This window comes from Rhinichthys klamathensis, unplaced genomic scaffold (genome assembly GCF_029890125.1).
Source record: "Rhinichthys klamathensis goyatoka isolate OS25496 unplaced genomic scaffold, OSU_Roscu_1.1 h1tg000123l_1, whole genome shotgun sequence".
NCBI classification, from domain to species: domain Eukaryota; kingdom Metazoa; phylum Chordata; class Actinopteri; order Cypriniformes; family Leuciscidae; genus Rhinichthys; species Rhinichthys klamathensis.
In genome coordinates, this window is record NW_026606660.1 from 6,453,130 (window position 1) to 6,465,161 (window position 12,032).

The 12,032-nt window shown below is 36.2% G+C and overlaps 1 protein-coding gene across 4 annotated transcripts in view; it reads right to left on the reverse strand.

Annotated features, from left to right (window-relative positions):
- The window catches only part of ptk2ba (protein tyrosine kinase 2 beta, a), an 82,551-nt gene that overhangs the window by 8,200 nt on the left and 62,319 nt on the right, over positions 1-12,032 (reverse strand). For 2 of the 4 annotated variants that reach the window (XM_056255972.1, XM_056255971.1), the window contains exons 23-28: positions 11,571-11,667; positions 11,422-11,478; positions 10,665-10,772; positions 8,530-8,676; positions 739-774; positions 621-645 (exon numbers count right to left, since the gene is read on the reverse strand). In XM_056255972.1, the coding sequence (XP_056111947.1) occupies positions 621-645; positions 739-774; positions 8,530-8,676; positions 10,665-10,772; positions 11,422-11,478; positions 11,571-11,667 (470 nt within the window). The remainder of the gene's footprint in view (positions 1-620; positions 646-738; positions 775-8,529; positions 8,677-10,664; positions 10,773-11,421; positions 11,479-11,570; positions 11,668-12,032) is intronic. The other 2 variants (XM_056255974.1, XM_056255973.1) reach the window with 1 other exon arrangement.

Genomic DNA, 12,032 nt, shown 5'->3' on the forward strand with positions numbered 1-12,032 from the left:
CTTACATGCAGAACACCATATATGTTATGAATGTTACACGAAATTCATCTTCATCACAGTGTAAATGATGGCAATGGAAAAACGTGTATCATGCAACCTGTTTTTAGCTTTGCCTTATAGATAACTAGCTCGTTAGCGAATCAATATATATTTTAAACTTTACCGATATATGCTAGCTTGATAGTGAGTACTAAAATACATCTTATTTGTTTATCTTCATAATGATACAGTTAGATTTTTTTTATTACATGTGATTCTGACATGATGTCACTACATGCACTGCGCTCCTTCCTCTCCGCTCGTCCCGCTCGTCTCAGGTAAATAATGCGTCTTCAGCTCAGCAGTCGGAGTCGCGCGTTCATGTGTTTTTGGGGCGTGGCTTTGGAAGGAGCCCAGAAGGGAGGGGGTGGAGTGAATGGAAATAATGAGCTGTCTTTAAAACAGTCGTGAGAGGTCTACAGACACTCGATTTTTATACTTTCTTTTTCAGAGTACTTACATTTTAATTATGCATTGATATATACAGAAAGTTTAAACAAATTTGGAAAAAAGTTTTTAATAAAATTCCTACCTACAATACCTTTAAGTATATATGTAATTGTGTGTTAAAATGAACTGACCTTGGCTTGTCTCGTTTTCTGACTTCTAAAATAAAGAAGAATATGTTAGCAGTGTATAAAGGTAGAAGACAACGGTCGTGATGTGACGAAGATAGTATAAAAGAGACTTATATATTACCGCTTTTGCCTTTGTGTCATCATTGGCAAACGGATCCTGAAAGAGAAATGGAAAAACATGAAGATGACCCTAAAGTCAACATGAAATGCTGTTCAACCTGATTAACTTTCATAATGTACGTATTTCAAGTGAAACGAGACAAAATAGAGCACAGAAATACATGCAGAACAGAAACGTCAGTCAAAAAGGACAGACGTTTCAGTGGCATGTCCTTAGACTTTTATGAAATATTAGAAATACTAATATTGTTTTCTTCTGAATAATTATTAATCGTGCATAATATCAAGAACATGTAAACAAGAGAGAGAGAAAGAAAGTTTTGCTAACGTTCACATGAAAACGTTATTTATGAATGTTCTGTGAGCGTTTAGTCCCCTGTAGTCAATCATTTTATCCCTTAAAACTCATATTTGATCACCAAAATCACATATTTAATGTTTTTTTTTTCTTGAAAAAAAATTCTTCATGCCTTAAAATAGCTTGAATGTAACTCTACACCCTTGCCTCAATTAGTATATGCGGTTCTATGAATATGCAAATTAGCACTGCCTCCACTCACTCACACCAGGGGCACGTTCAAGTTCAAAACGGTGCGCAACGTTTTGCTACGGTTTCCGGGTTGATCGTCATGTTTCCTGGAAACGGCGTGCACCGGTGTGCAACGGGGTTTGAGATACGTTTTCTCTTGTTTGTGGGTGTGTCAGAACTGCAGTCCAATCAGCAGCAACATGTATATAAAGCACGCGGTATTAAAGTGAACTCACACAATGGGTTCAAGGAAAGTAATTTACAAATGTGTTCGATGCAGCTCGGTATAGGCAACAACTGAGGATATTAGAAGACATGTTTGTCGTAAGTTTTATTGTAAAAATATAGGATATCAACATAATGATGTAGTTGTTTATATTTTTAGCTTCATTGCAAGTGTGTGACATTTGGTATAGAAATAAATTAAGTGCTTTTCCTAAAAATGAGAAAGAAAATACAAGGTATTAAAACAGTATGTGAGGCTAAATAGATGTGTGTTAGTCTGAATTAGGTAAGATGTGTGCTTCCATTTCAGTTTCCACAAATCGATTGGGATGTTCTCTTGTGTTCTGGGCGGCAAGTGTAGTAACTGTATCGGGCATATTTTGTAGTAGGCTATTAAACACATATTTATACCGACTTCATCAGGCTCTGAAAATTCTTCACAAAGAACACAAAGAATGGCCTTTCTCAGCTGCCATAGTTGCAACTCTTGCGTCATCAGAACAGTGCGTTCAACGCATCACCGTTTCGGTTTAAAAAACGTTGTGCGACGTTTTGTCGGGGCTGAACGCAGCCCAGCTCAGAGATCCACATGTTGGCGATCAAACGTTGACGTGATTGGTTACAAGGTTAGTGATGTCAAAAACACCAGCGATTTTAAACAGCGTTTTGAGACTGTCTTTGATTCACTGCAGTTTTAAAAAGAAAATACTCAGCAATGGTTTTGACTTTTGAATTTACACATGATTTAATAACATATATTTTACACATATAAACTTGATTTTCACCAGAGGGGGATGTTACTTTTGATTGTTCTCTGAAACAAGTTGTAGCGTTTAAAAAATTTTGGACAAACATCCGACTAAAATGTTTCAGGAAAAAAACATTCCATGAATGATGTTTTTATGCCAAACTTTTGAGAACAGTATTAAAGGGAACCTATTATGCCCCCTTTCACAAGACGTAAAATAAGTCAATAGTGTGTATGTGAAGTTTTAGCTCAAAGTACCCAGCAGATATTTTTTCTGCATGTTTAAATTGTCACTTTTTGGGGCTGAGAAAAACTAGAGCCATATAGAGATAGAGTTGCGACAACTCCATTCTGCCCAATGGAACGTTTCTTTACAGCAATGGCTGCTCGTGGAGCCTCTCAATAGTTCCCGGAAGTAGCAGCAGAGCAGTAGAGTTACAGCAGAACAGACCGTTTGTGATGCACTTTTAAAAGGCAAGACGTTTAAAGAATAAGATTGTCTATTATCAGTACATCTGAATCAAATTAACTTGTGTATTAAATAGGGCTGTCAAACGATTAATCACGATTAATCGCATCCAAAATAAAAGTTTGTGTTTACATAATATATGTGTGTACTGTGTATAATTATTTTGTATATAAATGCACACATGTATATATTTAAGAAAAATATGTTATTTATATATAAAATGTTTATATTTCTATAAAATATACATTATATATAGGCTACATTCAGTCTATATACAGTATACATGCAAATATTTCTTAAATACACATGCATGTGTGGGTATTTATGTATTAAAAATAATTATACACAGTACACACACATATATTATGTAAACACAAACTTTTATTTTGGATGCGATTAATCGCGATTAATCGTTTGACAGCCCTAGTATTAAAGCATGCTAGTTGATTATTGCTCTCTAAATTAGTAGTTTTAGGGGACATTATCAGATAAAAGATTCAAGTCATTGGATAAAGTTAGTAGCGCATAACAAACCACGAACAGCCTATTTATGGTTAAACCCGTTCTATTAATGCAGTTTTATCCTTTGTTGTGTAATAAGAGGCAAAGGCTTCTAAACAGGGGTTAAATATAACATTGGGGAGTGTGATAGTGATAGGAAGTGATAAAATGAGAATATCCGTTTCATTCCATATTAAATGTGCAATAACGAAAAAAAATCCTTATTTTAGATTGCATATTTGAGTAAACAAAAACGTATGGGTGGATTTTTTTAGGCATTGTGTTTCTTTTGACAATTACCTACTATATTATGTTTCAGCGCAGCTGATTTTTGGATTGATGGGAAAGGGAGATGGAAGTTTATAAGTAAGATTAAAAACAATGCTTAAAAAACTAATCACACAAGGCTAAATGGGGAATCATAATAAAATACCATAACTATATTATTTACTACTACTGTAGTTGTTTATTATAACAAATAAAGGCTTGAAATATCTCACTTTGCAAGTAATGAGTCTATATAATATATTAGTTTCCCCTTAAGTTGAATTAATGAAATAAATGAATTTTTGCATGTTATTCAAATTTTTCGAGTTTCACCTGTATATATGGATCATTGACAAATGAACCTTCAAACTTATTAGAATGGATTTGTATTTGAATTTTAACAGAATCTGTGTGCTATGAGCTATGATTTGTCTATTTTGGGGTCTGACCAATACAGTAGTCATCATTAACTAAGCATTATCTATCAATGACTTCATCATGTGTGTGGCCCCTCAACTAAAGTGGTGACTAGGTCCTTTGAAACACTGATGAACAATGTGCTATTAATGGTGGCATAACTGTGAACAAAGAAAACATAATGATCATGCGTAATAAATCATAATTCATGATGATGTACTCATCTTAGTGAGATATTAATGCATGAATGAATGCATAATTCATGCATGAACTTATACATGAATTCATGATAATTCATGTACCCTTACCGTGAAGTGTTACCCTTACATCTTATAACAAAACACCTAAATCCCTAAGAAGACATTCTTGTCTACAGCTGTTCCGGCGTCGAAATAACTTTGGACTGTGTACAGCTCACTCAGGGTGGGTCTATGCTAAAACTGCAGTGTCAGTCAACAGTCGTGCTGTTAAAAGGGAAGAATTACAATCTGAAATGATGACAGAAGAGAGACCATTCACAACAGGAGAACGTCAAGCCATTCTCACAGCCTTGCCTCCTCTGAAGAGACAAGATCCAAACACAGAGTTTTGGAGAGAACTAGACTCTTTGGTTGAAGCACATCAAATGACATTAAGAGACATACACACCACTGTGAAAGCTAAAATCCCAAGAGACCGATGGGAACACATCCCAGCGTCGATAACAACAGCCCAATGGGACGGGTAGACTTGTGGGACGACCATTGGGTCTTTGGCAAGCATTAGATGGGTTCCGAAAAGAAATCCAAGAAATCTTGGGCAGCGGTAAAATTCCATTCACATCAGTGACAATAATTAAGCAAAAGGATGATGAATCTCCAGATGAATATGCTCTGCGTAGGTGAAATGCTTATGAGAGATGGGCTCTCTGTGCTAAAAAACAACCTGACAGAGATGATGTACAGTTCACTGACACACTTGTGGATGGATTTAGCACAAAATACCAACAAGCCTCATCACTTGGAGTCAATCCAGGCGAAACATTTGATCAAATTATGCAATGAGTTGGCCGTCTAGAGATGGCTATGAGATCAAACAAGGAAGAAGGAAACATCGAAGAGGAGTGGCGACAGCTCAATACAACGTGGAAAGCGTGGCCACTCAAAGAAAGATTGTTGGGCTAAAGGAGGTGGAGCAGAAGGTCAAGGTCCATCATTTAAACAAGTCAGTGCGAAAAACCATTATGAAACCTCTCAAGGGAAGACGTGGACTGAAGCAAAAGTCCGTCAGCTGATTGAGGGAATTATGCGTCCACAATAGGAATCAGCGGCCCCCTGTATTAGTCAGAAAAACACACCACTACTGACATTCCACACATTCCTGAGTAAGGCAGTTTTGTTATGGTCAAACGTATTGCTAGGAAAGGTTTAGAACCTAGTTGGGAGGGACCATACGAGATACTCTTAACAACTGAAACAAGTGTTTGTCTTAAAGGGAAGGGTGTAGGAACAGATAGATGGTATCATTGGTCACAAGTTAAACCTTGCTTTGTGAATGAACAAAATGATGATGGCTTATGGCCTGAGATTGAGCAGTGATCATCCATTAACTTTAAAGACTGCAAAAATGAGTGATGATTAATAATTTTTCTGCTTCCATTTCAGGAATCAAGTCCATAGAGCTCCGGAAGCTGACGTCACGCAATCTAAACTCCGCCATTTTGGCAGGCAAATCAGGAGAGCGCCAGAGCGGCTGTAGCAGTGATATCGATAGCGGTCGAATGATTAAAGTCTATTTAAATTTTAAAACCATAAAATTTCAACATGGTTTTGGGGAATGTTTAAACTGTTGATTAACCCATTTAATCCCACCGTAAAGATATAAAAGAATAATTTTACAATAGTGACAGTAAAGATATAGTATCATTATCCCATAAAACAAAATTTTTCACACAATTTTTTTATTTTATTGATTATTTCAATGGACAACTAATGACACATCATTAGGATATTTTCATGTCTGGGAAAAACTTGGGAAAGTCAAAAAAGACTTGATTAACCCTCCCTTCGCCAGTAATAAATTTTTCTATGACCCTCCAAAACGATTGTGAAAAAAAGCATGACCCTTCCCGATAATTTATTGATTACTTCTGTACTGGTTTGCGCTTGGCAAAGATGTTCAGATAGCCATTGTTTGTTTTGTTTTTACAACTAACAAACAAATTAACTCCTTCTTTCTCATATTACTAAGGCTGTAACAATAGACAAAACCTACAATTCTGTTCGTATCATGATTTTTTTTATTTTAGATAAAAAAAAAAAAATATTAAATCACGTTTTCTGTGCTGATGCGGTGCGTTCATGTAACAAGGGTGGCGCTCCAAAGTAGGTATCTAAAAGCTGCCACAAAGAACCGGCAAAGGTAATGATTATGAACATGTCATATATAGCAAGGAGACATTTTAATTGTTTACTAATAAACAAGGTTTTTCTGTGTCAGTGTGTCGGCTTCAAGATATGAAGTTGACGATGCTGACTCGCGATCTTCAAAGTAACGTGCCAGAGAGAAATGCAGATTTCATACGGATTACATAAGCAGAGATCAGTCTGTTTTTCGTTTTTAAATGTTCTGTTTAAAAGTAGACATCAAGCTTTCTATACATTTATCAGGTCTGTGAAGTAGCCTACATAGTTTCGGTTCATTTATGAGACATGACGCGCCGGCGCCTCCGTTTCTTTTCTATCGTCTTCTATATTTGCTTCTTATTTATTAAATCTAGGCAAATGGTTGATGAAGCATTAATTAAAATTAAGATACAATTACTTTAAAGAAAGTCTTTGTGCTTTCTGAAGTCCGTGAAAGTTTTAAAGTCACTTTCACAGCGGTCATCATGTCCATAACGGAGAACTGTCAAGTCCGTAACATTGTTTTTTTCCCCTCATAAATGCGAACACGAAAAATAAAATAAAAAATAATATTTTATGTTCTGTGGAGGCTGACTCTTCTTCATCCTATTAGCCTACTTTCAGGAAAGCTATCAGTTCCTTCATCAATACACATGAAAAGCACCCCGGGGGCATTGTAGGGATCTGTTATATTTAATCTATTAAGTTTTGTTATGTACAAGTCTATGTATTTTGAATTAAAGTGTGCTATGAACTCTGTTGCCTTGAAACTCATGCTGCCGTCATTCATTCACGTCCCGGTCCCGGACCGCCTGAGCGCCTCCTGCCTGCCAATATGGTGGTTTAAACAGAGTAGGTCACGTGACGTCCGGAGCTCTATTGACATTGATTAGAGATGGTTGTCAGTTATTCTTGATACGAGACATATTAATAGAACCGAGAATGGGGAATACAGTGTGAAATAGGAGATTTTATACACTACACTACACTATTCACAAAACACAACCTCACAAACATTTAACAACTGCTTAATCAAATGGGTAATTATGGAAAGTTCAGGGCGTCGTGCATAGATCAGTATGTGACTTGGCCCTCCATCACCTGCTGGATGAAGCAACAGTCACGGATAAGCACACGGAAGAGTAGCGTGTCCTCGGACATCAGGGAGCTGCAGTAAAACATACTGAACTGAACTAAAGCTATTGGCCTCTGGAAGAACTGACACTTTAAGAGCTGAACACCGTATTTCCAGTATTTCTCCCCCATCTCCTCTGGACATGAATTACTTTCTCAGAAGTATTTTTAATCAGTTGCTTAATCTATTTTTAATCAATCTGCTTACTGATTTTCAACCCCAAGGGATCGGATCCTTTAACATCAATGTTTATTTTAGTTTGTTGTTTTGCCAGGCACTGGAGAAGATTTATTAATTTTTTTTTTCTTAGATGGTTGGGGTTTATTTTAAATGCATACACATAGACGTTAAATGACATATTATGCGGGGACATAACATGGGTTGGAGTTCTTTGTTGTTTTGTTCTTGTTTTCTTTTCTGTTTCTATTCTTCTGTCCTTTATGTTTATTTTTTGGCCTATTTCTCCTCCTTACTATCACTTCAATAGGTTGGCCACCTGGGAATGATGGTGTGGAGCTGACGGCCGTAGTTCCAGTGGAGGGACTGAAGACTAAAATTTCATCATTTAATATTGTTTTTAGTATTATTATTACTTATAATTAATATTCATAATCACGAGTATTATGTATCTGTTTTATACTTTTTATATACATTCATAATCATTTGTAATTATTGTATTTTATGAATCATACTGTTCACATACTGTTCTGAATACATATGTGGGGGAGAGAGACTTTGGGTGACTGAATATACTTCAGTCTCTAACTCCTCCCGCACAAACTCAGTGTATAGTTTCCATCGGGATAGTATATACTGTACATTCCTATGTTAATGGGAACCACATGTTTCTCTGTTTATGCAGTGTTTTTTAGTCAGCATATAAGAACTAAAACTATCCACGGCACAGAAATGACCGAGAAGCAAGAATGAAGATCTTTGTTTGGTCCATCGTCACTCTCTCCTATGTCTTATATAAAATGGTAAAATAAATAAGATATCTCTTGGCAAAATAACTGGTGGCTGGTCAAATTAATTAACAATAAGGGGAAAGCGAGATTTTTAAATCTACACCTGTTAGCTGGGACGGCTCTGACGAGAGACACTATTGATGACTTACCAGAAGCTTCTCTTCTTTCTCCAGCCACTTGTTGTCCTCCAGCATTTCCTGTTTCTGCCTCCTTAAAGTTTCCTGCACACGCTGCCTGTCCAGTTCCCACAGCCGCTGGGCGTCTTCCTTACTGCTGGGCTCAGGAAAACCACGATCCTTCACAAACATACAGAAACACTCACTCAGTTTTGCAGCTTTTATTCCATGTCTGTTATCATTAAGTCCATCAATATGCAAATAGTACTTTATTATTATTACATAATATTAAAAAATAATATTAAAAAAAGCTTGAAAACCTAAAAATCGGAAATTAGGCAACTAACTAAATTAAAATAAGTACAAAAATGATTTAACTGAAATAAATATAAATTAAACCTAAATAAAATAAAATAAAATAAACTAGTAAAAATGACAAAAGCACATTAAAAAAATAATAAAACAAACGGGGGAAAAAATGAAAACGAAAAAAATGATTCAAAATATCAATAAACACTATAATGGTATATAAACAATTCTAAAAGCACTTCCATGGACTACACCAATTTTTGTCAATAAGCATTCCTGTAGCTCAAACAGTTCATAGAACTAGCAATGCCAAAGTCCTGGAGTGCAAAAACTGATAGAAATATATACACTACCGTTCAAAAGTTTGGGGTCAGTACGATTTTAAATACTTTTAAAAGAATTCTCCTCTGCTAACCATGGCTGTGCTTATTTGATTAAAAATACAACAAAAATCAGTTATAGTATTAAATATTATTCCAGTGTAAATCAGCTGTTTTCTGTGTGAATATATAGTAAAGTGTAATTTATTCCTGTGATCAAAGCTGAATTTTCAGCATCACCAGTGTCAGTGTCTTCAGTGTCAAATGATCCTTCACAAATCAGTAATATGAGGATTTGATGCTCAAGAAACATTTATTATTATTATCAATGTTGAAACAGTTGTTGGTCTGTCAGTTGTACAGTTTTTTTTTTTTTTTTTTGGATTCTTTGATGAATAGGAAGTTCAAAAGACTTTTGTAACATTATAAATGTTTTTACTGTCACTTTCGATCAAATTAATTATTCCTTGATAAATAAAAGTATTGATTTCTTTCCTCCAAAAAATAAAAATAAAATTCTCACTGACCCCAAACTTTTGAACGGTAGTGTATATATATCTTAAATGCAATGTAATATGTGCCAAATGCATAAATATAAATGCAAATGAAGTCCAATCAAATGCTGAATAGGAATGTCCCTCCCTCTAAGTGAGTTATAAATACCACCTGCTTCCGACTAGCATCGGCAATGAAGCAAATCATAGTTCTACTGTGACTTCTGTTGTGGTAACATTCATACTTTATTTCCTTTCTCGACCATAAGTAGGTCACAAAGGAAGAGGCTGAAATTGATTCATTGCGAAAGTCTCTTTTTGAGTCTATGGCACAAGCTGTCATGGGTGTTTTTGCAAGGCTGTGACATCAACTAAAGGCAGTTTGTTGCTTAAATAGGATGATTTTTTTCCCCAGCTGAATTTCCTGTTTTAATAGGAAATACATCAACACAGGAAAGAAAACTGTGCCTATCAAGCAATCTCATGAAGTCTTTTAGGTTATTGGGCAGTGTTTGTTGGTCTGTGCGTTTCATTGGCTTTTTTAAAGTCTGCTAGCAACACTGCAACATTTTATTTCCTTACTCAGTATTTTTGTCTTGTTTTCCAGGAAAGATATCTAAACTTTCTAAAATCAAGAAACATTTACTTACTAAGCAAAATGACATGATTTTAAGTCTTGTTTTCAGTAAAAATATATCAATATTAAGTGAGTTTAAGCTTAAAAGAAGAAGAATTGTCTGCCTAACATTTTATTTTAAACCCAGCTAAAAGGGAATGTTCTCAGAACTCCAGCTAACGTTCTGGCAAAGTTCTCTCAAAGTTATGAACAAACATTCTTCCAGTAACATTATTTTTTAGAAAACAAGACGCAATATCTGATGTTATTTTGCTTCTCAAGTAAATGTATCTTGATTAAGAATGTTAGGATAATTGTACTGGAAACCAAGACAAAAACACTGAGTAACAAAATCATTGTTTGCAGTGAGATGATCTAGGATACACAGGAGCAGTATGTTTGCAGTACTGAAGGCAGGTGGGCTCTTACCCCCATACTGCCACGGCGAGGGGACAGCGGCAGGGTCAGCGTGAGCGCGAAACGGCAGTCTGGCGGGCTGGAGAGGACAGGCGAGCTAATGCGCAGAGACTCGGGCAGCTGGAAAGTTGGTCGCATGAGCAAGAACACACACACAAAAGCAAAACTAAACCACACGCTAAAACATATTCACACAATGACATGCATAACATGGCGGTTTCAAGCACGAATGCAGAAAAGCAGGCCAAAACCACACGTACTGGAAATGGTGTGACTTGACCTAGATAGACGTGACCAACATAAAGCTGTTTATAGTTTATAGTAAGTCTACCAATTTTAAATGCATCATCCAGAGTAAAACACAAATATATTGCTCAGGAGTTTCTCTTTCATTGCTCAGGAGACGTAATGGATCTCCAAGTTATCTTTTATTTCAGTATTAACATTGTTTAAGATGTTTCTCTCAAAATTACTTTGAAATATATACAAATAAAGCTATAAATTGTGGGAGAATTTGATGATAAAAGTTTGAGTTCATATTGAGATGTCAGAATATGAGACTATGAGGAGATCGCTTAGAGGAGTCTTTTCTCAGGAGAAACGTGTGAGGAGCAAAAGTCTCTCCATTTCATTTATTGCCGTCTATGAGAATGAAATGAGACCTATGGACCTGTATTTTAAACATTACAATGCGAATCTACTTATAACTACAAAGGGGCTGCGTTTTGTGCAGTTAAAGCAACGACAGACGTTAGGAGGAAAAACTCACCTGCCAATGTAGATGTGGATTGAGAGTGTTGAAACCAGATGGTTTAAGTCTTGATGGCTTTTCATAAAACAAGAATGGAGATGAACAGAAAAATTATGATTTGATAAATATAACCGTATGAGATAAATAGAGAGTGAAAAGACAGAAACCTTCGGTGGAGCGTCATGAAACGGCTTTATGCTTATGGAACGGGTTCTGGCTCTCAGCTCATCCACCTCCATTTCCTTCTCCATTTTATGAACATCACTGTGGGAAGCAAACAAAAAACTCTTGATGTATCAATTTTACTCCTATTATACACTCACCGGCCACTTTATTAGGTACCCCATGCTAGTAACGGGTTGGACCCCCTTTTGCCTTCAGAACTGCCTCAATTCTTCGTGGCATAGATTCAACAAGGTGCTGGAAGCATTCCTCAGGGAGTTTGGTCCATATTGACATGATGGCATCACACAGTTGCCGCAGATTTGTCGGCTGCACATCCATGATGCGAATCTCCCGTTCCACCACATCCCAAAGATGCTCTATTGGGTTGAGATCTGGTGACTGTGGAGGCCATTTTAGTACAGTGAACTCATTGTCATGTTCAAGAAACCAATTTGAAATGATTA